At 46.2% G+C, this 26638-nt stretch overlaps 1 protein-coding gene across 4 annotated transcripts in view; it reads right to left on the bottom strand.

The window, feature by feature from the left end:
* LOC139155625 (tumor protein D54-like) overlaps positions 1-26638 on the bottom strand; it is a 52418-nt gene that overhangs the window by 16986 nt on the left and 8794 nt on the right. The window contains exons 2-5 of one of the 4 annotated variants that reach the window (XM_070730830.1): positions 19932-20068; positions 16084-16232; positions 11144-11203; positions 6311-6412 (exon numbers count right to left, since the gene is read on the bottom strand). In XM_070730830.1, coding sequence (XP_070586931.1) covers positions 6311-6412; positions 11144-11203; positions 16084-16232; positions 19932-20068 — 448 coding nt within the window. Of the gene's footprint in view, positions 1-6306; positions 6413-11143; positions 11204-16083; positions 16233-19931; positions 20096-26638 lie in introns of those variants that run through there. The other 3 variants (XM_070730829.1, XM_070730832.1, XM_070730831.1) reach the window with 3 other exon arrangements.

The raw sequence follows: 26638 nt of genomic DNA on the forward strand, positions 1-26638 counted from the left end.
TTAGAGCAGCGGTCTACAACCTTGGCAACTTTTAAGACTTCTGGACTTCAACTCCCAGAGTTCCTCAACCAAGCTTTGCAAAGAACTCTGGGAGTTGAAGTCCACAAATCTTATAGTTGCCAAGGCTGGAGACCCCTGATTTAGAGGACTCAAGATTGTGAGGTCCCTTGCTGCTCTCAGAGATTGATGGGTTTTTTGCAGACATTTTATTACCCAACTAGCAAATATTATCAGCGCTAGAAGGGAGTGGGGTCTGCAGAGAGGAGGTGGGGAAGAAGAGGACCGTGGAGTACTTGGTGCCAAGTTGATGGAATTTTTTTTACGGACGTTTCATAGAAACATAGAAGACTGACGGCAGAAAAAGACCTCATGGTCCATCTAGTCTGCCCTTATACTATTTCCTGTATTTTATCTTAGGATGGATCTATGTTTATCCCAGGCACGTTTAAATTCATTGACTGTGGATTTACCAACCACGTCTGCTGGAAGTTTGTTCCAAGCATCTACTACTCTTTCAGTCAAATAATATTTTCTCACGTTGCTTCTGATCTTTCCCCCAACTAACCTCAGATTGTGTCCCCTTGTTCTTGTGCTCACTTTCCTATTAAAAACACTTCCCTCCTGAACCTTATTTAACCCTTTAACATATTTAAATTTCATGACCCAACAATGTAACATAATCAAACACTAGTAAGTGTGGGGTTTGCTATTAGTTTGGAGAGGTTAAAGGCCAGCGCCTACCATAATTTTTTTAAGTGCGTTTGAGCCAAAGTGTAGATTTTGGAAAGAAAGGAAGGAAGGCGCTGTAGTGATACACGAATTGCAGAAGTGCACACAGATCTCAAAATGGTATTTGTCTTTTTATACTTATGTGATCAGAGTATCGCATGCGCTTACCACCCAGATAATCCCAGCAGGATGGGGAAAGGAGAATTCCTGAAAAACCAGGGTTGCGGTGAGTGAAGCGTTCTCTTCTCTGCTGGTCCGCAGTTACTGTCACATCACATGAGGCAGCTGCTCTATCTACTTATTATTTTTATTAGAAGCCACCGTCATCATTTTTTAAATAAACCACTCGAAGTGGGGAACAGACACGATCTTTCCTTCTCCTATTTTCCCCATAACCAGAATCGTGTGAGGCCAATTGGGCTGAAAGAGAGGGTACTGGCCCAAGGCCACTCAGTCCACTTTCACGCCTAAGGCAGGACTAAAACTCACCATCTGCAGTCTGCATTGGTTGCTGAGCAGTTTCCGGTCACAATTCAAAGTGTTGGTTATGACCTATAAAGCCCTTCACGGCATCGGGCCAGAATACCTCCGGGACCATCTTCTGCTGCACAAATCCCAGCGACCAGTTAGATCCCACAGAGTCGGCCTTCTCCGGGTCCCGTCGACTAAACATTGTCTTCTGGCGGGACCCAGGGAAAGAGCCTTCTCTGTGGCGGCCCCGACCCTCTGGAATTAACTCCCTCCAGAGATTAGAACTACCCCCACCCTCCTTGCCTTTCGCAAGCTCCTTAAAACCCACCTCTGTCGTCAGGCATGGGGGAATTGAGATACTGTATTCCTTTCCCCCCAGGCCTATACAAGTTATCCATGGTAAGTTTTGTTTTTTAATAAGGGGCTTTTAATGATTTTTTAATTATTAGATTTGTAATATATTGTTTCTATTGTTGCTGTGAGCCGCCCCGAGTCTGCGGAGAGGGGCGGCATACAAATCTAATTAATAATAATAATAATAATAATAATAATAATAATAATAATAATAATAATCTCCTGATGAATGGCCCAAAGTCACCCAGCTGCTTTTCATGCCTAAGGTGGTACTAGAACTCAGTGTCTCCTAGCGATTGGCCCAAAGTCACCTAGCCGGCTTTCATGCTTAAGGTAGGACTAGAATTCCCCCTCTCCCGGGTTCTCTCCCAGTGTCCTAACCACTAAATCAAACTGGCTCTTGTTAATAAGAAAACCCCCAATGTGGGACAAGGGGGAGACACTTCAATTTCATTATGTACGTGGGGCAATCCCAATGCTAGAATTTGGCCACCTTCCTTCTCTCCATTTGGCTCAAAAGAAACCACGTCTCTGCAGCTTTTTAAGCCAAAAGTAATTAATATAAAAGAGATGGATTTCTGCCTTATAACGGTCCAATGTCTTTCCAGAAGCGATTTGCCCAGAATTTCTGATTGTCTTCAACATTTAAGCACAGCAGTTTCAATGCGCTCCCAAGCCAGCAGTTTCAGCAAAGTATTATATTATCTACATCATCAGAATTAGGTTATATAAACCCCAAAGTCTGCAGTATTGGCAAAGGATACGGGGTAATGATATGGATCAAGGGAAGTTCTGGACCTTTCAACAATAATAAAATTTTAATTTGTCCACAGTCCTTTAATTTAGATCATCGGACGTGGGGGTTAAATGATGCTTTTAGAAAAAGGAAAATCAAGATGTTGATGAGATCTAGGTGAAAATCAGAATTTTAGATCAAAAATGCTTGTGACAATGTCAAGCATAACTTAACTGTAACCCTTAGAAACCATTATACTTTAGGTTTTAACGCCTTGGCATCCTTAACCAGCATGTAACTGTCATACTTAAGAAGTGGAATGACAATAACAGTATGATTAAATAAATAAGTGATTACCGTATTTTGCGGAGTATAAAACACACTCCATCCCAAAAAAAGAGGCTGAAAATTTGGGTGTACAGTGTTTCCTCAATTTTCGCGGGTTTGAACTTCGCGGAAAGTCTATACAGTGATCCCCCGGGTATCGCGATCCCGATCATTGCGAACGGCTATATCGCGATTTTTCCACCCGGAAGTAAAAACACCATCTGCACGCATACGTAGATGGTGGAGTTTGCGTTCCCCGCCGGGCAGATCAGCTGCTGGGCGGCCGAAGGAACCTTCCCTGGGTCTTCCCGCCGGCATGGGGGGCTTCCTAGCACCCCCCGAACCCCCAACCTGGGTTTGGGGGGTGCTAGGAAGCCCCCCATGCCGGCGGCGACCTTTTAAAACACCCATGCCGCTTCCCAGCTGAGTCCTGAAGCCAAGCGCCAAAGGCGAACTTCTGCGCTTGGCTTCAGGACTCAGCTGGGAAGCGGCACGGGTGTTTTAAAAGGTCTCCGCCGGCATGGGGGGCTTCCTAGCACCCCCCCAAACCCGAGCGGCAAACGGCGGGTCTTCCCCGCGGCGGGCAGGCGAGCGGCAGCCGGACAAGCGGCGGGTGGGCAGCGGACAGAAAAGCGGCGGGCGGACAAGGAACCTTCCCTGGGATCGTGCACGAGCGGCGGGCAAGCGAGCGGCGGGCGGGCGGGCAGCGGAAAAGCGGCGGGTCTTCCCAGGTGCGGAAGTAAAAGCACCATCTGCACGCATGCGCGGCCATGAAAAAAGGGGCGCGCATGCGCAGATGGTGCTTTTACTTCCGCAGCGCTACTTCGCGAAAAACCGATCATCGCGAGGGGTCCTGGAACGGAACCCTCGCGATAATCGGGGGACCACTGTACCACGGTTTGTCAAAAATATTAATTAAAAAAATACTTTGAGGGGCTTTTCCCTATACAGTGTTCCCTCGATTTCTGCGGGGGATGCGTTCCGAGACCGCCCACAAAAGTCGAATTTCCGCGAAGTAGAGATGCGGAAGTAAATACACCATTTTTGGCTATGGACAGTATCCCAAGCCTTCCCTTAACACTTTAAACCCCTAAATTACCATTTCCCATTCCCTTATCAACCATTTACTCACCATTATTAATGGTACTCACCATTGAATAAGACACTTAGTGATCCTGATATTTATAAACATAATTATTTATTAACAATAATTATTTTCTTTTGTTATTTATTTGCAAAAATTATTAGTTTGGTGATGACGTATGAAGTCATTGGGTGGGGAAAACCGTGGTATAGGAAAAAAAGCCGCAAAGTATTTTTAAATTAATATTTTTTGAAAAACCGTGGTATAGGCTATTCGCGAAGTTCGAACCCATGGAAATCGAGGGAACACTGTACCACGGTTTTTCAAAAATATTAATTAAAAAATACTTTGCCGGGGTTTTCCCTATACCAGTTTTTCAAAAATATTAATTAAAAAAATACTTTGCGGGGTTTTTCCCTATACCACAGTTTTTCAAAAATATTAATTAAAAAATACTTTGTGGGTTTTTTCCCTATATAGTGATCCCTCCATTATCGCGAGGGTTCCGTTCCAGGACCCCTCACGATAATCGATTTTTCGCGATGTAGGGTTCCGTAAGTAAAAACACCATCTGCGCATGCGCACCCTTTTTTTTCATGGCCGCGATCTTCGGCTCCTCGCTGCTGCTGCTCTACCGAGCAGATCAGCTGCTGGGCGGCCGAAGGAACCTTCCCTGGGTCTTCCCCGCCGCCTCGGCTCCTCGCTGATGCCCGCCCGCCGTTTGCCGCTCGCCCGTTCACCCGCCCACCCGCTGTTTGCCGCTCGCCCGTTCACCCGCCGCTCGAGAGCAAGAGGAAGGAAGAGAGTGACGTCATCGTGGGAAAAATCGCGATATAGCGTTTCGCAAAGATCGAGATCGCGAACATCGAGGGATCACTGTACCACGGTTTTTCCCACCCAATGGTGTCATGTGTCATCGCCAAACTTTCGTCTGCCTTCAATAAATATTTTTTTAAATAAACTTTAATAAATAAACATGGTGAGTAATAATCTAAATGGTTTCTAAGGGAATGGGGAATTGCAATTTAGGGGTTTAAAGTGTTTAGGGAAGGCTTGGGATACTGTTCATAGCATCTCTACTTCGCGGAAACTCAACTTTCGCGGGCGGTCTCGGAACGCATCGCCCGCAAAAAGCGAGGGAACACTGTAACTTATACTCTGCATGTAGCTTTTTCAAAGCTTTTTTCTGCCCAGCCCTAACGATCTTCCCAATTTGCAGAATTTTTTCATTGCTACTCCCGCCAAATTTTTTTTTTCCAGCCTTAAGTCTTTGCAGGCTTATTTTCATTGCTACTCCCCCCAAATAAGGTTTTTTTCAGCCCTAACCAGGAGATAAAATAATGTGCTAAAGCTGAACCAGACCCCCCTGCTATTCAATATCTACATGAAACCGCTGGGTGAGATCATCCGAGGGCATGGGGTGTGGTATCATTAGTACGCTGATGATACCCAGCTTTACATCTCCACCCCTTGTCCAGTCAACGAAGCAGTGGAAGTGATGTGCCGGTGCCTGGAGGCTGTTGGGGCCTGGATGGGTGTCAACAAACTCAAACTCAACCCAGACAAGATGGAGTGGCTGTGGGTTTTGCCTCCCAAGGACAATTCTATCTGTTCGTCCATTACCCTGGGGGGGGAATTATTGACCCCCTCAGAGAGGGTCCGCAACTTGGGCGTCCTCCTCGATCCACAGCTCACATTAGAGAAACATCTTTCAGCTGTGGGAGGGGGGCGTTTGCCCAGGTTCGCCTGGTGCACCAGTTGCGGCCCTATTTGGACCGGGATTCACGGCTCACAGTCACTCATGCCCTCATCACCTCGAGGCTCGACTACTGTAATGCTCTCTACATGGGGCTACCTTTGAAGAGTGTTCGGAAACTTCAGATCGTGCAGAATGCAGCTGCGAGAGCAGTCATGGGCTTCCCCAGGTATGCCCATGTTACACCAACACTCCGCAGTCTGCATTGGTTGCCGATCAATTTCCGGTCACAATTCAAAGTGTTGGTTATGACCTTTAAAGCCCTTCATGGCATCGGACCAGAATATCTCCGAGACCGCCTTCTGCCGCACGAATCCCAGCGACCGATTAGGTCCCACAGAGTGGGCCTTCTCCGGGTCCCGTCAACTAAACAATGCCGTTTGGCGGGCCCCAGGGGAAGAGCCTTCTCTATGGCGGCCCCAACTCTCTGGAACCAGCTCCCCCCAGAGGTTAGAACTGTCCCCACCCTCCTTGCCTTTCATAAACTCCTTAAAACCCACCTTTGTCATCAGGCATGGAGGAACTGAGATATCTCCCCTGGGCTTATACAATTTATGTATGGTATGTTTGTACGTATGTCTGTTTAATAATGGGTTTTTTAAATATTTTGATATTGTAAATTATTAGATTTGTTAGAAACTGTTTTTATTGTGTTGTGAGCCGCCCCGAGTCTACGGAAAGGGGCGGCATACAAATCTAATAAATAAATAAATAAGGACGCTAGCTAGATGAATGACCCGGTAGGCAGATTTTTCCTCCCTATTTTTCTCCCCCAAAACTAAGGTGCGTCTTATACTCCGGCAAATACGGTAAGCCGAAAGGAAAGGAAAAAAATGACCCTTCAACCCCTCACCTCATATCTCCAAACTTCCGGCTGATTGCCGAACCCATGTTGGACAGTGCAGCCGAGGTCTTCTGCCCGGCCTGATACAGCGTTTCCTGGGTCTTCTTGTAGCTGGAGAAAAACAAGACATTGGGAAGGGAGGCAGTCGTTAATTGGGAATGGTCTCCAAGGAGCAAAAGAGGACACAGCTGGAGCTTCAACAACAGGTGTGGGTGGGGAAGGCAGAGGCGTGCGCCTGTTCTGTGTACGCGCAGGAGGGTTTGCAAAGCTTGGCAACTGCTGCCGAGGGCGAATCAGGCGAACACACAGGTTTAAGCAAGGATGGGTCACTTCTGAAAACACACCTGTGAACATACTCTCGTGCATGGGCAAGTGCCCACAGCCATAATTCAATGCCTGGGGAGGGCATAAACAGCTTTCCATGCCACCCTGGAGGCCGGAAAGGGCTTGCTTCCCAACTTCAGGTGGACCCAGTACGCCCATGTTTCGCCCTCCCCAGGCTCCAAAGGCTTCCCTGCAGCCAGGGAAGGTAAAAAAGCCCTCCCCTATCCCTCTGGAGGCTCTCTGGAAGCCAAAACGCCCTCCCAGAGCCTCTGTGCGAGCCAAAAATCAGCTGGCCGGCACACACATGCACATTGGAGCTGAGCTAGGGCAACAGCTCGCGTGCCAGCAGATATGGCTCCGCGTGCCACCTGTGGCACCCGTGCTGTAGATTCGCCATCATGACCCTACACCAGTGTTTCCCAACCTTGGGAACTTGGAAGATATTTGGACTTCAACTCCCAGAATTCCCCAGCCGGCATTTTCTGAAAACGCACCTCGTTTTGGCAGGATTTTGAGAGGTGCTCAAGATACAGGCAGTTCTCACTTTAGGACCACGAGATCACAATTTCCCTTGTGAAGCAAGGAGGCTGTTATTAAGTACCATATTTTTTGGTGTATAAGACGCCCCTTTTTCCTCCCTAATTGATAATTAGGGTGCGTCTTATACTCTGAATGTAGCTCCCCCCCCCAGCCCTAACTAGCTGCTAACGATCTTCCCAGCTCTTATCTTGCAGGCTCTTTCATTGTTTCTCTCTGCGAAGAATGTTTCCCAAGCCCTGAGTCTTAGCAGAATTTTTTTTCATTACTCTAACTTGCTCTGAGTAAGTTTCTTTCCAGCCCTAACCAGGTGCCAATGATGTTCCCAGCTCTTACTGGCTTGCAAGCTCTTTCATTGTTACTCTCTGCAAAGAATGTATTCCAAACCCTGTTTTTGTAGGGGGGGGGTGTTTCATTGCTTTACTCCAGATATTTCTTTCCAGCCCTAACCAGGTGCTATTAATGTACCCAAGCTCTTTCATTGTTACTCTCTGCAAAGAATGTTTTCCAAGCCCTAAGTCTTTGCAGGTTTCCCCCCCCCATTGGTCTAACTTGCTCCAAATGTTTCTTTCCAGCCCTAACTAGGTGCTAACCATGTTCCCAGCTCTTGCCCGCTTGCAAGTTCTTTCATTGTTACTCTCTGCAAAGAAGAATGTTTTCCAAGCCCTAAGTCTTTGCAGGGCTTACTTAGTCAGACTGTTTTTTTCGAGGTGCTAATGATGTTCACAGCTCTTTCATTGTTACTCTCTCAGAATAAATTTTCTTTTAAGCCCTTAACCAGGGGATAAAATAATGTGCTGGCTAAAGACACTAGCCAGATGAATACCTGGTAAGCAGATTCTTTTCCCTATTTTCCTCCCCAAAAACTAAGGTGCATCTTATATTCCAGTGCATCTTATACTCCAAGAAATACGTTAGCCATCATATCGGCAAAAGCGGAGTGATGCAGTGACCTAGAGGTGGAAGACTGCTTTCAAGACTCCACTCTTCCTTTGCAGCCTCAATCAAAAACAAGGCAGACATTCCTAATTTCAGGAAATTAAATACATAGAGCATATACATGAACGACAAATTCCTTGTGTGTCCAATCACACTTGGACAATAAAGAATTCTATTCTACTCTATTTTATTATTCTATTCTATATTATGCTACTTTATTCTATTCAACTCTATTCTATTCTATGCTACTCTATTCAACTCTATTCAACTCTATTCTATTCTATGCTACTCTATGCTATTCAACTCTATTCTATTCTATTCTATGCTACTCTATTCTATTCAACTCTATTCTATTCTATGCTACTCTATTCTATTCAACTCTATTCTATTCTATTCTATGCTACTCTATTCTATTCAACTCTATTCAACTCTATTCTATTCTATTCTATGCTACTCTATTCTATTCAACTCTATTCAACTCTATTCTATTCTATTCTATGCTACTCTATTCTATTCAACTCTATTCTATTCTATGCTACTCTACTCTACTCTACTCTATTCTATTCTATCACTTCTCTATTCTAGAATATTTAATGCAGGGCTCTTCCAAGCTTGGCACCTTTAGGATTTGTGGACTTCAACTCCCAGAATTGGAAACTCACAAATCTTAAAAGTTGCCAAGCTTGGAAGAGCCCTGGTTTAATGCTGGAACAGAATTCAAAGTTCAACTTTTTTTTTTTGTTTTTTAAAGTCTATATTGTTGTTAATCCAGGGGGGAAAAAACAGGCAGGTTTTTGCTTAGGATGGGAAAGGTTTCCTCGTCAAGACATCATCCAATATTGCAAAAACAAAAAGAATAAAATTTTAAAAAAAGAGAAAGCAGCCAATCTTTTAAAAGCCTGAACTGCCCGTTTTGAGACTGATCCAACAATTGGAAGCTACCAAGGTTGTAATCTTGGCTCTACTCTTTTCCCCTCTGACCGCAAAATTTCAAAATAAATGGAGGAAGTTGTCCACATCCGCAATCCTTTGTCAGCACAAAATCTGAGCTGCAAAGAAAAACGGAGACGGTAGAATTTCCCATACACCGCTCGGTATTTAGAAACATAGAAACATAGAAGACTGACGGCAGAAAAAGACCTCATGGTCCATCTAGTCTGCCCTTATACTGTTTCCTGTATTTTATCTTAGGGTGGATCTATGTTTATCCCAGGCATGTTTAAATTCAGTGACTGTGGATTTACCAACCACGACTACTGGAGGTTTGTTCCAAGCATCTACTACTCTTTCAGTAAAATAATATTTTCTCATGTTGCTTTTGATCTTTTCCCCAACTAACCTGAGATTGTGTCCCCTTGTTCTTGTGTTCACTTTCCTATTAAAAACACTTCCCTCCTGAACTTTATTGAACCTTTTAACATATTTAAATGTTTCGATCATGTCCCCCCTTTTCCTTCTGTCCTCCAGACTATACAGATTGAGTTCATGAAGTCTTTCCTGATAGGTTTTATGCTTAAGACCTTCCACCATTCTTGTAGCCCGTCTTTGGACCCGTTCAATTTTGTCAATATCTTTTTGTAGGTGAGGTCTCCAGAACTGAACACAGTATTCCAAATGGGGTCTCACCAGCGCTCTATATAAGGGGATCACAATCTCCTTCCCTGCTTGTTATACCTCTAGCTATGCAGCCAAGCATCCTACTCGCTTTCCCTACCGCCTGACTGCACTGTTCACCCATTTTGAGACTGTCAGAAATCACTACCCCCTAAATCCTTCTCTTAATTTATCAATTTATTTATTAATTGGATTTGTATGCCACCCCTGTCTGTGGACAATTGTTAATGTTGCTTCGGCCCAGTCTGCCCAACGTGAAGGAAAAACATGCCAGCAATTTAGGGAGTTTATCTGAGCTTGGTTGTTCCCCTGAAAACCTTTCATGACCCAACTCGGTAACATAATCAGTGCTAGAAGGGAGTGGGGCTTGGGGAGAGAAGGAGGAGGAAGAGGGAAATTGTAGAGCCCATGGTGTCTTCTGAGCTTGGTTTCTTCCCGGTAGACGTTTTATGACCCAACTAGGTAACATCATCAGGGCTAGTAATCAATACTAGTAGGATAAAGAAACTGCCTTACTACCCCAAGGACTGTGGATGTGGGGGAGACATCCACATGCTGCAGGCCTGTTTTGCCCCCCCCCCCGGTGGAATCTGCTGATGAAGGCTCCTCTGACCAAGAAGACATGAGTGACAGGGAGGAGGAGAGTGGGGCAAACAGCTCAGAAGGAGATCAATTATCTAGCTCCTCCTTGGATTCGGAACAAGAGTTAATGATACAGCCAGGCATGCGGAGAGCGATGCATAGGCAACAACTGAGAGATTATTATCAAAGAAAATGAGGCCACCTGTGGTTGGGTGGGGCTGTGGTCATTAGTGAGGCTGCTATAAATAGCAGCCTGTGGGTTTGGCCATTGTGGAGGATTATCTGATCGTTGTGTTTCGTGACTGATTTGCTGACTTTGACCTTTTGTGTGCTGATTTTTCCCCGCTTTGAAACTAAACCAGAGCAAAGTGTGTTTCACTTTGTGAAAGAAGAAGGACTGTGAATTGCCTCACAGCTGCAAGCTAAGTATCACAGAACTGATAAGGGACTTGTACAAATTATGAGTTTGTTTGGAGACCAGTGCTCTTTGCTATACCAAAAGAGGGCTTGGTTTAAGTGAATCTTCATTATAAAGAACATTGTTTTGAATTTTCAAATGTGTGTGTGTCTGAAATTTGTACCTGTGAATTTTTGGGAGGAGTCTACCAGAGAGCCCGACAGAACACTCCCCAGGAAAAACGTCAGCCAAACAGCCCAAAAGTCCAAGAAAAGTCCCGTTTCTTGACCCTTTCCCCCAATTTTGCCTTATGATTACACAGCACCCAGGAAGCATTTACAGCAAAGGGACCAAGCGGAAGAGGTATTAGCCCAGGGAAGGAAGGAAAAGTTAGGGGTGCTCTTAGAGAGAAGGGGTGCGTGTTTTATGCAGAAGGTTAAGAGACTCACGCTTCGGATTGGGTTAATTTCTCATTCCAGTCCTCCAGTGTATTGCTGGCCGAAACATATCTATAAATACAACAGATTAAGAAAACACCTCCTTCCATTTGTTCATACAATTTACTCAAGGCCACCTATGAGGAGGGAACAGGGCTCCCCGCCCCCCTTCATATCTGGAACGGGGCACTCGAAACCGGGCAAATTTTAAGACTTGTGGACTTCCACTCCCAGAATTCCTCAGCCAGTTTAGCTAGAAGGGACCTCATGAGGTCTTCTAGTCTAGCCCAAACCCCTGTCTATGGCAGGAGACCTTATTATCATCCTGGACAAACGGTGATCCAATCTTTCCTTGAAAACCTCCAGGGATGGAGCGCCCACAAGCTGTTTTCGAGCATCGGGTTGTTAAATTCCCTCTTGCCAGGCCAACATCTCCCAGCTCTCTCCCACCCACCCCACTTCTAAGTTAAATCTAGGGTATATCTTCCTGTAACCAGGGAGCCCCTCCCTTATGAAACCAGATTGCAACCTTGAAAGATGGCGTTCAAGGGGTGACTTGATCGAAGTGTATAAAATCATGCATGGGATAGAAAAGGTGGATAGAGAAAACTTCTTTTCTCTATCACGCAATACTAGGACGAGTAGGCCCTCCCTAAAGTTCATAGGTAAGAAAGTGAGGACAAATCAAGGGAAATATTTCTTCCCCCAGAGGGTCCTTGGTTTATGGAATTCTCTTCCAGAAGAGGTCGTGACAGCTGACAGCCTGGAGAGCTTCAAGGCAGGATTGGACAGATTCATGGAGGCCAAGTGTATCGGTGGTTATTGAAACGGATGTCCAAGTGCCGCCTCTATGTTGGTTGAGGAGGGCAGGGTTCCCTTGGGTCCCATTTGTTGGGGGTCAAGGGAAAGGGAGGGTTTTGCCTTCTTCTTCTGCTCAAGATCCCCATGGACAATTGGTGGGCCAGAATGCTGGACTCGATGGGCTTTGGCCCGATTCAGCAGGGCTCTTCTTGTGTTCTTATGTTCTTAACCAGGTGGTGGCTTCTCCCCTGGCTTATTTCCCAGCATTCATTGCCCTGAGGTTGGAGACTCTCAAACTGGAGGTGGGCACTGAGGGATTGTTCAATGGAGGGGGTACCACCAGAACAACGCAATAATATAATGACAGGGTGGGAAGGGACCTTCTTTAACTGCATCGTAAGGATAGTGTTCAAGCAATTTGGCTGATGCTTTTCCTGGGGATATTGATGGGAAGACAGTTAAATGATCCTAGTAGCGTTCAGAACTTGGGGGGGGGGCCTCTTTCCTAAAACTGAGCTGGGATGGGGGAAGACTGTTCGGAGACTCTAAATTGCCCAGAATGCAGCTGCACGAGCTGTCATGGGTGGACCTTGGTACAACCATATAACACCTTTGCTCCTCGAACTGCACTGGCTTCCTATTAGTCTCCGGGCACAATTGAAGGTGTTGGGTATCACCTATAAAGCCCTATATGGCTCATGACCAGACTATCTACCGGACCGTCTCTTGCCACCTACCTCCCAAAGACCTATAAGATGACACAGGGTTGGCTTCCTCCAGGTCCCGTCGCCTAAGCCACTGTTTCCCAACCTTGGCAACTTGAAGATATTTGGACTTCAACTCCCAGAATTCCCCAGCCAGCATTCGCTGGGAATTGAAGTCCAAATATCTTCAAGTTGCCAAGGTTGGGAAACACTGGCCTAAGCAATGCAAGTTGGCGGGACCACAGGGGGAGGGCCTTCTCTGTGGCTGCCCCGGTTCTATGGAATCAACTCCCCCCTCCCTGATGTCCGTACTGCTCCCACCCTACTCTCTGAGGACTTGGGGCAGCTCACAATAGCGGCGCATACAGGGGGGTGCGGGCATGCACAGGGCAAGGGAGCATGGGGGGCGTGTCACACCCCTCCCCGGTCAATTGTTGGTTCCAGGAGGCCTGTGAAGCCAAAAACAAGAGGCGGGAGAGGTCCCATGTGCATGTGCGGGGCAGGGGAGCGGGGAACTCATGTGCGCATGCGCAGGGAGGTGCATTGTATTATGAGTGTTGGCACGCATGTTTTCAATACACAAGAAAAAGATCAGCCATCCCTCCCCTAGGGCTACAACTCCCAGGATGCCAAGTGGCTCTAAGGTCCCTGGAAGGAGCCACGCTGGGCAAGGCCCTGCATGCCCCAATGACCAGGGGAAGCTGCACCCAGGGGCACGTCAGAATGCAAGTCAATTGCCCGAGGACAGAAGAGGCAGAGGGCTTCACAGATATGACATGAGCCAAGTGGAAGGAAAGTACAGGGAGTCCCCAACTTATGACCGTAACACAGCCTGCCCATCATGGTCATACAGTGAGTCCGGTCTAAAACCTTTTTTGGGGGTGGTAGTAAAGTAAACACTGAGGTTGTGATGCAAACCAACAATTTGTTATGGATGTAATTCCCATGTTGTTTGGTGAAACCGTCATAAAATGTGATCATGCAACGACGGGATGCTGCTAACTGATGCAACAGTGGCCTGGTCACTTAGTGCCTGAGATTTGGTCACATGAACACTGGTGTTTGTTTGTGTATGTGTGTGTGTGTGTGTTTCCAACTGCTGTAACTTCAAATTTGAGTTAAGTACAGTGGTCCCTCTACTTAAGGACTTAATTCGTTCCGTGACCAGGTTCTTAAGTAGAAAAATTTGTAAGTAGAAGCAATTTTCCCATAGGAAGCAATGTAAAATCAAATAATGCATGCGATTGGGGAAACCACAGGGAGGGTGGAGGCCCTGTTTCCTCCCAGGAGATTCCTAGAGAGGCCCCACGGAGGCTTTTGTATCTGATAGGTGTATAAATATATATGAATGCGTGCAATCCCATTAGGAAATAAAAGATCGGAATTTGGGTGGGAGGAGGAGGAGGAAGAAGAGGAGGAGGACAGTCGCTGGCGAAGGAAGAAGGGGAGGTGAGGGGAATCAAAGAAATCCAAAACTTTAAGGCTTAAGGAAAAAAAAGAGGGACTCTGAGGCAGCGAGGAGGAGCATGCGCCTCCCATACACCTGGTACAAGGCTGCCTCCCATACACTGCGCCAGAGAGAGAAACCCAGGGGGGCGAGAGGGGGGAACCTCCCTCTCCTTTGACCGAAAGGCGACTGCTGCTGCTGCTACCTGCTTCCTCTTCCTTCCCATGCTGAAGGGCTTCCCTCTCCTCTCGCTCACTCGCTTTGTAGCGCTGCCTTTCTTTCACTGGGGTGACTCCTCAGTTTGGCTGAAGCTGAGTTGATCTGGCCGGGGCGAAGTGCCCCCTTTTGCCTTTCTGCACCCAGGCGCTCCAGGACGCAACCTCGCGCCGGGTGTATGGGAGGCAGCATGAGGGAGTCATCACAGCAAAGTGGTTTGTTCTCTCTCCAAGCGCCCAGAGAAAGGAAAATGCTTTGTTCGCTCTGGACTGCCAAAGCCTCCTTAAGCGCCACCGAAAGGCTCCTCTGGCAGCCCAGAAAAGCCCGAGATGGCTGGGATTAAAGGGGGAATGGCAGGAAACTGGCCGGGCCTTCGTGCCGCTCTCAAATTTCCTGGGAAGGTTTTCCGGGCTTGGGTTCTTGAGTAGAAAATGGTTCTTGACAAGAGGCAAAAAAATCCTGAACACCCGGTTCTTATCTAGAAAAGTTCGTAAGTAGAGGCCTTCTTAGGTAGAGGTACTCAACTGACGACCATGTAGTGACCATTCAAGGTTCCAACGGCATTGAAAAACGTGACGTCTGACCCCTTTTCACACACCGTTGCAGCTCCCCCACGGTCACACAATCAAAATTCAGATGCTTGGCAAGTGATTCACATTTATGACAGTCAACGTCTCCTGGGGTCATGCGATTTTCTGACAAGCAAAATCCACGGGGAAGTCAGCTTCACTTAACAACCTTGCAAATAATTTAAACAAATGTGGCAAATTCGCTTCACAACCGTGTTGGGAAAGGTGGTTAAAATGGGGGGTGGGTGGGGGGAAACGACTTAACAAATGTTTCGCTTGGCGAGAAATTTTGGACTTAGTTGCTGTTGTGGTTAGCTCTGGCCCAGCTCCTGCCCCAAGGACTGTGGATGTGGGGGAGACATCCACATGCTGCAGGCCTGTTTTGCCCCCCCCCGGTGGAATCTGCTGATGAAGGCTCCTCTGACCAAGAAGACATGAGTGACAGGGAGGAGGAGAGTGGGGCAGACAGCTCAGAAGGAGATCAATTCTCTAGCTCCTCCTTGGATTCAGAACAAGAGTTAATGATACAGCCACGCATGCGGAGAGCGATGCATAGGCAACAACTGAGAGATTATTATCAAAGAAAATAAGGCCACCTGTGGTTGGGTGGGGCTGTGGTAATTAGTGAGGCTGCTATAAAGAGCAGCCTGTGGGTTTGGCCATTGTGGAGGATTATCTGATCGTTGTGTTTCGTGACTGCTTTGCTGACTTTGACTTTTTGTGTGCTGATTTTTCCCCGCTTTGAAACTAAACCAGAGCAAAGTGTGTTTCACTTTGTGAAAGAAGGACTGTGAATTGCCTCACAGCTGCAAGCTAAGTATCACAGAACTGATAAGGGACTTGTACAAATTACCAGTTTGTTTGGAGACAAGTGCTCTTTGCTCTACAAAAAGAGGGCTTAGTTTAAGTGAATTTTCATTATAAAGAACATTGTTTTGAATTTTCAAATGTGTGTGTGTCTGAAATTTGTACCTGTGAATTTTTGGGAGGAGTCTACCAGAGAGCCCAACAGAACAGTTGCGGTCATAACTCGGAGGTTATCTTTAGGGAGGCCTGTTGCAACTTTGAACGGCTGCTAAGCCACTGGTCATAAGTCGAGGACTACCTGTGCCTTCTCCTTTTTTGACTGAGCCTGCAAGGTTATGCCTTCGGTGTTTTATCTCCTAACTGTGCTGCGCAACAACAGAGAAATTTCACAACGAGGGGAACACTTACGCGTTAGAAACCTGGACATCGTGCCAACTCTTGGAGAGGTTTTGCTTGAGGTCATCCAAGGGGGTCAAGCCCAGCTTCCTTTTCAGCTCTCCGCAGTGTCTCTCCTTGGCCGCCAAGACCTGGCGCAAAGTGCCAATCTCCTCTTCCACCTATATATTGGGGTGGGGGGGAAAAAGGAAAAATTAGGCAAGGACAACTACTTCACCTTCAACCGCAACAACACACGAGCACAAAATCGAACTAAACTAAATGTCAACTGCTGCAAACGTAACTGCAAAAAATACGACTTCAGCAACAGAGTCATCAACGCCTGGAAGGCACTACCTGATTCTGTGGTTTCTACTCCTAACCCCAAAACCTTTAACCTTAGACCAGTGTTTCCCAACCTTGGTAACTTGAAGATATTTAGACTTCAACTCCCAGAATTCCCCAGCCAGCAAATGCTGGCTGGGGAATTCTGGGAGTTGAAGTCCAGATATCTTGAAGTTACCAAGGTTGGGAAATACTACCTTAGACTATCTACAATCGACCTCTCCCCCTTTCTAAGAGGTCTATAAGGGGCCTGCATAAGTGCACCACTGTGTCTACCGTCCCTGTCCTATTGTCTTCTTTTGTTACTTTTTATCATTACTTATCTAATGTTTTATTTGTACAAATTACCACCCTATAATTGTTTGGCAAATAAATAAATAAAATAAATAAATAAACGAGCAGAAGACAAATGTAATGGGACAGGAACTGGCCATAGCTAGAGGCCACCTCGCTGTGTTTCATAAGAACAGAAGAACCTAAGAAGAGCCCTACTGAATCAGGCCAAAGCCCATCGAGTCCAGCATTCTATGTCACACAGTGGCCCACCAATTGTCCATGGGGATCTTGAGCAGAAAGAGAAGGCAAGACCCTCCCTTTCCCTGGACCCCCAACAAATGGTACCCAAGGGAATCCTGCCTGCCTCAACCAACATAGATGCGGCACATGGACATCCATTTCAATAACCATCTATATGCTTGGCATCCATGAATCTGTCTAATCCTGCTTTGAAGCTATTGAGGCTGACAGCTGTCATGACCTCTTCTGGAAGGGAATTCCATAAACCAAGGACCCTCTGGGTAAAATATTTCCTTTTATTTGTCCTCACATTCTTACCTATGAGCTTTAGGGAGGGCCCCCTCGTCCTAGTATTGTGTGATAGATAAAAGAATTGTTCTCTATCCACCTTTTCTATCCCATTCATGATTTTATACACTTTGATCAAGTCACCCCTTAAACGCCGTCTTTCAAGGCTGAAGAGACCAAGGGGCTCCATTTCCTTGATCATTCTTGTTGCCCTTTTTTGCACCTTTCCCAATTCCATTATATCCTTCTTGAGGTGCGGTGACTAGAACTGTACACAATACTCCAAGTGTGGTCTCACCATCGATTTGTACAGAGGCAATACAACACTTACTGACTTATTTTCGATTCCCTTCCTAATCATGCCAAGTTTCATTCTTCAACCACACTTCAACTGTCATAAGAAACATTCGTGCGGCAGAAGATGGTCCCGGAGATAGTCTGGCCCGATGCCATGAAGGGCTTTATAGGTCATAACCAACACTTTGAATTGTGACCAGAAACTGATCGGCAACCAATGCAGACTGCGGAGTGTTGGTGTGACATGGGCATACCTACGGAAGCCCATGATTGCTCTCGCAGCTGCATTCTGCACGATCTGAAGTTTCCGAACATTCTTCAAAGGTAGCCCCATGTAGAGAGCATTACAGTAGTCGAACCTCGAGGTGATGAGGGCATGAGTGACTGTGAGCAGTGAGACCCGGTCCAAATAGGACCGCAACTGGTGCACCAGGCGAACCTGGGCAAACGCCCCCCTCGCCACAGCTGAAAGATGGTTCTCTAATGTGAGTTGTGGGTCGAGGAGGACGCCCAAGTTGCGGACCCTCTCTGAGGGGGTCAGTAATCCCCCCCCTGGGTTATTGATGGACAGATGGAATTGTCCTTGGGAGGCAAAACCCACAGCCACTTCGTCTTATCTGGGTTGAGTTTGAGTTTGTTCACTCTTGAAGTTCAAAATGGACTCTTGAGTTTTACTTTTCTTAAATTCTGACCTGAGCCATCTGAGCAGCTACTCTAGGGAAGAGAAGGACCAGGGGAGACATGACAGCAGCCCTCCAGTATTTGAGGGGCTGCCACAGAGAGGAGGGGGCCAAGCTATTTTCCAAGGCACCTGAAGGCCTGACAAGGAATAACAGATGGAAGCTGACCAAGGAGAGATTCGACCTGGAAATAAGGAAATAACTTTCTGACAGTGAGAGCGATCAGACAGGGGAACAGAAGTTGTGGGAGTTTCGTCACTGGAGGCTTTGAAGAAGAGATTGGACTGCCATCTGTCATAAATGGTGTCTCCTGCTTGGGCTGGGGGGTTGGACTAGACGACCTCCAAAGTCCCTCCCAACAATTCTATTTTATTTTATTCTATCCCATCCCATTCTATTCCCTATTCCCATTTTTAGCTCAGGCCTGTGTGCACGTCTGTCCCAACACCCATAATGTAATGCTCTCCCCCCTGAGCATGAACATAACCCCCCCCACTTCCCCCCCCCCAGTAGCTCTTATCCAGGACTAGAACTCACCGTCTCCTAGTGATGGCCCAAAGTTGCCCAGCCAGCTTTCACACCTTATCCTTTGAGGCTACCTTTGAAAAGTGTTCAGAAATTCCACATCGTGCAGAACGCGGCCGCGAGAGCCATCGTGGGGCTTCCCAGATTCGCCCACGTTTCTACAACACTCCATGGCCTGCATTGGCTGCCGATCAATTTCCGGTCACAATTCAAAGTGTTGGCTATGACCTTTAAAGTCCTACATGGCATTGGACCAGAGTACCTCCGGAACCGCCTGCTACCACACAAATCCCAGCGACCGATAAGGTCCCACAGAGTTGGCCTTCTCCGGGTCCCATCGACTAAACAGTGTCGTCTGGTGGGTCCCAGGGGAAGAGCCTTCTGTGTGGAGGCCCCAGCCCTCTGGAATCAACTCTCCCCGGAGATTAGAACTGCCCCCACCCTCCTTGTCTTCTGTAAACTACTCAAGACCCACCTATACCGAAAGGCATGGGGGGTTTGAGACATCTTTCCCCCAGGCTCCTTATAATTTATGTTTGGTATGTATGTGCTGTTTGGTTTTTTAATTATGATAGGGTTTTTAATTATTTTTAATATTAAATTTGTGCCATTATAATATTGTTTTTGTCGTTGTTGTGAGCTGCCCCGAGTCTTCGGAGAGGGGTGGCATACAAATCTAATAAATTGAATTGAAATGAATTATCCAAGACTAGAACTCACTGTCTCCTGGTGATTGGCCCAAAATCACCCAGCCGGTTTTACACCTAATCCAGGACTAGAACTCAGCGTCTCCTGTGATTGGCCCAAAGTTACCTAGCCAGATTTCATTCCTAATCCAAAACTAGAACTCACCATCTCCTGGTGACTGGCGCAAAATTGCCCAGCCAGATTTTGTTTCTAATCCAGAACTAAAACTCACTGTCTCCTGGTGACTGGCTCAAAGTCATCCATCCAGATTTCACACCTAATCCAGAACTAGAACTCACCATCTCCTGGTGACTGGCTCAAAGTCGCCCAGCTGGCTTGCATGCCTAAGCCATGGCTAGATCTTATCAGGGTGATTGGCCCGTTCAACTGGCTTTCAAGTCTAAGGCGGGCCTAAGACTCCCCATTTCCTGGTTTCTAGCCTGGTACTTTAACCACTAGGCCAAACCGGCTCATCCACATCGAACACGATTGCTGGAACTGAGCAAACACCCAAATAGAACCAGATAGGAGGCGATCCTTTACCTTCATCAGCTCGGCCCTGAGTTCTTCCTCCTCGGCTTCGGTGAGACCGTTGTAGGGCAAGGTCCTCGACGGAGCGGCCATGGCGGCGGCGCTGGGGTTGTCCACCGGCACATCAGTCATGGAATCGGACAAGAGACCTTTGTTGGGAGAGTTAAGGTTGATATCTGTCATGGACAAGGAGCAAAGGGAGGGAAAGGACAGGCAGAGAAAAGGCAAGCGGGTTAGTCAAGCCGAGGATGCCCAGAGAGAAAAGAGGGAGAAGACGTCAAGTGAAAGACCACGTCCAGTGGGTTAGTGGCAGGGCAGCTGTGGTTCGGGACTCGCAAGCAGCTACCCACAAGTCACAGACACACACCATAAACCCACTTCAACAGTAAAGATGTGAGACCTGTTGTCAAGGCCACATTTGCAATACTAGGGTGTCCAGGAGGGAAAGCATTTTGAAATTCCCTGACATTTCCCCATCACTTGCGATCTAGGTAAGGCAGTGTTTCCCAACCTTGGCAACTTGAAGATATTTGGACTTCAACTCCCAGAATTCCCCAGCCAGCATTCGCTGGGAATTGAAGTCCAAATATCTTCAAGTTGCCAAGGTTGGGAAACACTGGCCTAAGCAATGCAAGTTGGCGGGACCACAGGGGGAGGGCCTTCTCTGTGGCTGCCCCGGTTCTATGGAATCAACTCCCCCCTCCCTGATGTCCGTACTGCTCCCACCCTACTCTCTGAGGACTTGGGGCAGCTCACAATAGCGGCGCATACAGGGGGGTGCGGGCATGCACAGGGCAAGGGAGCATGGGGGGCGTGTCACACCCCTCCCCGGTCAATTGTTGGTTCCAGGAGGCCTGTGAAGCCAAAAACAAGAGGCGGGAGAGGTCCCATGTGCATGTGCGGGGCAGGGGAGCGGGGAACTCATGTGTGCATGCGCAGGGAGGTGCATTGTATTATGAGTGTTGGCACGCATGTTTTCAATACACAAGAAAAAGATCAGCCATCCCTCCCCTAGGGCTACAACTCCCAGGATGCCAAGTGGCTCTAAGGTCCCTGGAAGGAGCCACGCTGGGCAAGGCCCTGCATGCCCCAATGACCAGGGGAAGCTGCACCCAGGGGCACGTCAGAATGCAAGTCAATTGCCCGAGGACAGAAGAGGCAGAGGGCTTCACAGATATGACATGAGCCAAGTGGAAGGAAAGTACAGGGAGTCCCCAACTTATGACCGTAACACAGCCTGCCCATCATGGTCATACAGTGAGTCCGGTCTAAAACCTTTTTTGGGGGTGGTAGTAAAGTAAGCACTGAGGTTGTGATGCAAACCAACAATTTGTTATGGATGTGGCCAAGATTGGGAAACACTGGGCTAGACAACCAGAATTGGCTGCGCATAGAGGAGAAACAACCATTGATCTATGGAAGTTCTTGACCCTCCATGTTACGGAATTCTGGGAGTTGAAGTCCAAATATCTTCAAGTTTCCAAGGTTGGGAAACAATGAGGTAAGGCACAGTCGTTGATGAGGTCATACCAAACAGCTAAGCCGTGGAGAAATATCAGAAGATGTTGCCACAGTGATGCTCATTTTCGCTTGACTCTGCCAGGCAGCGCGATCCATTTTATTTTTTACATGACATTTTTTTTACTTAACTATTGTTCATAAAATAACTCCATCGTCTCCGTTCCGACTTAACTATAGTTCATAAAATCATATACCGAAGTGTCCTACCTGTTAGTGACTTCTTCACCTTCAACCGCAACAACACACGAGCACGTAATAGATTTAAACTAAATGTCAACTGCTCCAAACTAGACTGCAAAAAATACGACTTCAGCAACAGAGTAATTTACGCCTGGAACGCTCTACTTGACTCTGTGGTTTCTACTCCCAACCCCAAAACCTTTAACCTTTAGATTATCTACAATCGAACTCTCCCCCTTTCTAAGAGGTCTGCAAGGGGCGTGCATAAGCGCGCCATTATGCCTACCAACCTTGTCCTACTGTCCTATTGTCTTTTATCATTACTTTTTATCATTACTTTTCTAATGTTATGATTATACAAATTGCCATCCTATAATTGTTTGACAAATATATATAAATATTAATAAATAAATAAATACATGATTTGCCCCTGACTTTTAAACATTTTAATAGTTTGTTTTCCCCCCCGATTTATTTCATTTTTTTCACAAATTCCCTGATAATTCCCAAACCGCCAATTTCCCTGATAATTCCCTGATTTCCCTGTTTTCCAGGTTTGCTGGACACCCTGAATCCTGCATCTGGTTTTGGCCCCAATATAAAAACAAGACATTGGGACTCTGGAAACAGTGCAGAGAAGGTGGCAGTAAAGGGAAATATTGTGGTTATGGGTGATTTCAACATGCCTGATGTTGACTGGAATATCCCCAGTGCCCTTACATGCAAAAGTAAGAATATAGTAGAGGCCTTTACAGGAGCAGCTCTGGCACAGCTGGTTAAGACACCAACTAGAGGGGAGAATATTCTAGATTTAGTTTTTACAAATGGGAATTGGGTTTCAGAGGTCAAGGTGGGAGAAAATTTAGGTTGCAGTGACCATCTATGTTTGTGGTTTGATGTAAAAACTCATTGTGAGCAATCCTATAATGCAACCAAAGTATTGGATTTCAGAAAAACAAATTTTAATGCAATGGGGGAATATTTAGATAATGAATTAAAGGGGGGGGATAAAATGGCAGGAGTGAGCACCCAGTGGACTGTATTAAAAAAGGCCATCTTAAAAGCCACTGGACTGTATGTAAGACAAATAACTAAAGGTAAAAGGAAGAAGAAACCGCTATGGTTTAGCAATGATGTAAGGGCTATAGTCAATGAAAAAAAGGCTGCCTATAGGAAGTATAAAGAGTCTGGAAGTATAGCTGATAGGGAGGTGTATAAAATGAGACAGAAGGAGGCAAAACAGATAATATATGCTGCTAAAGCCTCAAAAGAGGAAGAAATTGCCAAATCTGTAAAGAAGGGGGATAAAACCTTCTTCAGATATATTAGTGATAAGAGGAAGAAAAACTGCGGCATCATGAAGCTTAGTACCGGGAATAATACATGCATTAATGGGAATAAGGAGATCGCTGACCATTTCAATAGCTACTTCTGTTCAGTTTTCTCAAAAGACACCTTACAAAATAATACTATAGAGGGATATAGCATTGCTTCCAGCTGTACGGATTCAGCTCCAGTGATCTTAGAAGCTAATGTCTTAGAAGAACTTGAACGATTAAAGATAAATAAGGCAATGGGTCCAGATGGTATCCACCCCAGAGTTCTTAAAGAACTCAGATCTGTCATTGCTACCCCCCTGACTGATTTGTTTAACCAATCCTTGTTAACAGGAGATGTTCCTGAGGATTGGAGAATGGCCAGTGTTGTGCCTATCCACAAGAAGGGCAGTAGAGAAGAAGCTGGTAACTACAGGCCAGTTAGCTTGACATCAGTTGTAGTTAAAATGATGGAGACTCTACTCAAAAAGAGGATAAATCAGCACCTAAAAAACAATAACTTATTGGACCCAAATCAGCATGGCTTTACTGAAGGCAAATCATGTCAGACTAATCTCATTGATTTCTTTGACTATGTCAAAAAGGTGTTGGATGAAGGTGGTGCCGTGGATATTGCCTATCTGGACTTCAGCAAAGCCTTTGATACGGTTCCACATAAAGAGCTGATAGATAAATTAGTGAAGATTGGACTTAATCCCTGGATATTTCAATGGATTTGCAGCTGGCTGAAGCGTAGACATCAGAGAGTTATTGTTAATGGAGAGTATTCTGAGCAGAGTCAGGTTACAAGCGGTGTGCCACAAGGGTCTGTTCTGGGTCCTATTCTTTTTAATATGTTTGTGAGTGACATAGGGGAAGGTTTGGTAGGGAAGGTTTGCCTATTTGCCGATGACTCTAAAGTGTGCAATAGGGTTGATATTCCTGGAGGCGTCTGTAATATGGTATATGATTTAGCTTTACTAGATAAATGGTCAAAGCAATGGAAACTGCAGTTTAATGTTTCCAAATGTAAAATAATGCACTTGGGGAAAAGGAATCCTCAATCTGACTATTGTATTGGCAGTTCTGTGTTAGCAAATACTTCAAAAGAAAAGGATTTAGGGGTAGTGATTTCTGACAGTCTCAAAATGGGTGAACAGTGCAGTCAGGCGGTAGGGAAAGCAAGTATGATGCTTGGCTGCATAGCTAGAGGTATAACAAGCAGGAAGAGGGAGATTATGATCCCGCTATATAGAATGCTGGTGAGACCACATTTGGAATACTGTGTTCAGTTCTGGAGACCTCACCTACAAAAAGATATTGACAAAATTGAACGGGTCCAAAGACAGGCTACAAAAATGGTGGAAGGTCTTAAGTATAAAACGTATCAGGAAAGACTTAATGAACTCAATCTGTATAGTCTGGAGGACAGAAGGAAAAGGGGGGACATGATCGAAACATTTAAATATATTAAAGGGTTAAATAAGGTCCAGGAGGGAAGTGTTTTTAATAGGAAAGTGAACACAAGAACAAGGGGACACAATCTGAAGTTAGTTGGGGGTAAGATCAAAAGCAACATGAGAAAATATTATTTTACTGAAAGAGTAGTAGATCCTTGGAACAAACTTCCAGCAGACGTGGTAGATAAATCCACAGTAACTGAATTTAAGTCATCAAGGAGAGAAGCAACCTTGAACTAAGGAGGGATTTCCTAACCGAGAGAGAGCAAGCAGTTAATCAATACACTGATTTGCCTCCAGAGGTTGTGAGTGTTCCTACTGGACAAGCATTTGCCTGAAATGGTATAAAGGAACTCCTGCTTGAGCAGGGGGCTGGACTAGAAGACCTCCAAGGTCCCTTCCAACTGTGGTCAACATGGGGGATGAGACATCTCAGCTTAGACCAAGAGTCTCCAACCTTGGCAACTTTAAGACTTGTGGACCTCAACTCCCAGAATTCCTCAGCCAGCTTTGCTGGAGACTCCTGGCTTAGAATGTGATTGTGATTCTGTGGCCTACAGCTCAGCCTGGACCCGCAGGCATTTAAACAGCAGTTCAAGACAAACACATGTTGCCAAGTTGCGTACCAGTCAAGATGATGTAGTAAGTGGGGTCCCTGGTGCTCCCCCAGTTCATTCATTCATTCATTCATTCATTCATTCATTCATTCATTCATTTATTGGATTTGTATGCCGCCCCTCTCTGGAGACTCGGGGCGGCTAACAGCAATAACAAAACAGCATATAACAATAATCCAATACTAAAAAACAGTTAAAAACCCATTATTACCAAACATACATACAGAGATACCAGAGGTGGGTTTTAAGAAGTTTACGAAAGGCAAGGAGGGTGGGGGCAATTCTAATCTCTGGCGGGAGTTGGTTCCAGAGGGCCGGGGCCGCCACAGAGAAGGCTCTTCCCCTGGGTCCCGCCAAGCGACATTGTTTAGTTGACGGGACCCGGAGAAGACCCACTCTGTGGAGCCTAACTGGTCGCTGGGATTCGTGCAGCAGACGTTTCATTACCAAACTAGGTAATATCATCAGCGCTGGAAGGGAGTGCGGATTTCGCTCTCGATCCTATCCAAGCCATTTGCCTTCCCAGTTTTGTGGGAGTGTTCTTAGTGGTTCCTTGATTAGGCTGTTTATTCTCTGATTGCTTATCTGAGTTAGTAAGAGTCCTTAGGGAGTTGGGCAGCATACAGATTGAACTAAAATAAACGACAAATCAATAGTGCTGCCGTTCCTTAATTATGAAAACTGTTTGCTGCAGGAGCTGGGTACCTATCGTATTTTTCCAAGTATAAGACAAACCTTTTAACTCCCTGATAATTTGGGTGCACCTTATACTGTGAATGTAGCCTTTTTCCCAGCCCCAACTAGCTGCTAATGATCTTCCCAACTCTTACCTTGCAGGCTCTTTCACTGTTAATCTCTGCTAAAAATGTTTTCCAAGCCCTAAGTCTTTGCAGGGTGTTTTTCCATTGCTCTATCTTGCTCCAATAAGTTTCTTTCCAGCCCTAACCAGGTAGTAACAATGTTCCAAGCTCTTACTGGCTTGCAAATTCTTTCACTGTTACTCTCTGAGAAGAATGTTTTCCAAATCCTGTCTTTGTAGGGGTTGTTTTGATTGCTTTACTTGCTCCGAATGTTTCTTTCCAGCCCCAACCAGGTACTACTGCAACGCTCTCTACATCTCTACCTTTGAAAAGTGTTCGGAAACTTCAGATCGTGCAGAATGCGGCCACGAGAGCCATCGTGGGGCTTCCTAGATTCGCCCACGTTTCTCCAACACTCCACGGCCTGCACTGGCTGCCGATCGGTTTCCGGTCACAATTCAAAGTGTTGGTAATGACCTTTAAAGCCCTACATGGCATTGGGCCAGAATACATCCGGAACCACCTTCTACCGCATGAATCCCAGTGGCCGATAAGGTCCCACAGAGTTGACCTTCTCCGGGTCCCATCGACCAAACAATGTCATTTGGCGGGCCCCAGGGGAAGAGCCTTCTCTGTGGCGGCTCCGACCCTTTGGAATCAACTCCCCCCCCCAAGATTAGAATGGCCCCCACCCTCCTTGTCTTTCGCAAATTACTCAAGACCCACCTTTGTCGCCAGGCATGGGGGAGTTAGGATATTCCTTCCCCTAGGCCATTACAAATTATGTATGGTATGTTTGTGTGTATGTTTGGTTTTTATAAGGGT

Source organism: Erythrolamprus reginae, unplaced genomic scaffold (genome assembly GCF_031021105.1).
Source record: "Erythrolamprus reginae isolate rEryReg1 unplaced genomic scaffold, rEryReg1.hap1 H_34, whole genome shotgun sequence".
NCBI lineage: Eukaryota > Metazoa > Chordata > Lepidosauria > Squamata > Dipsadidae > Erythrolamprus > Erythrolamprus reginae.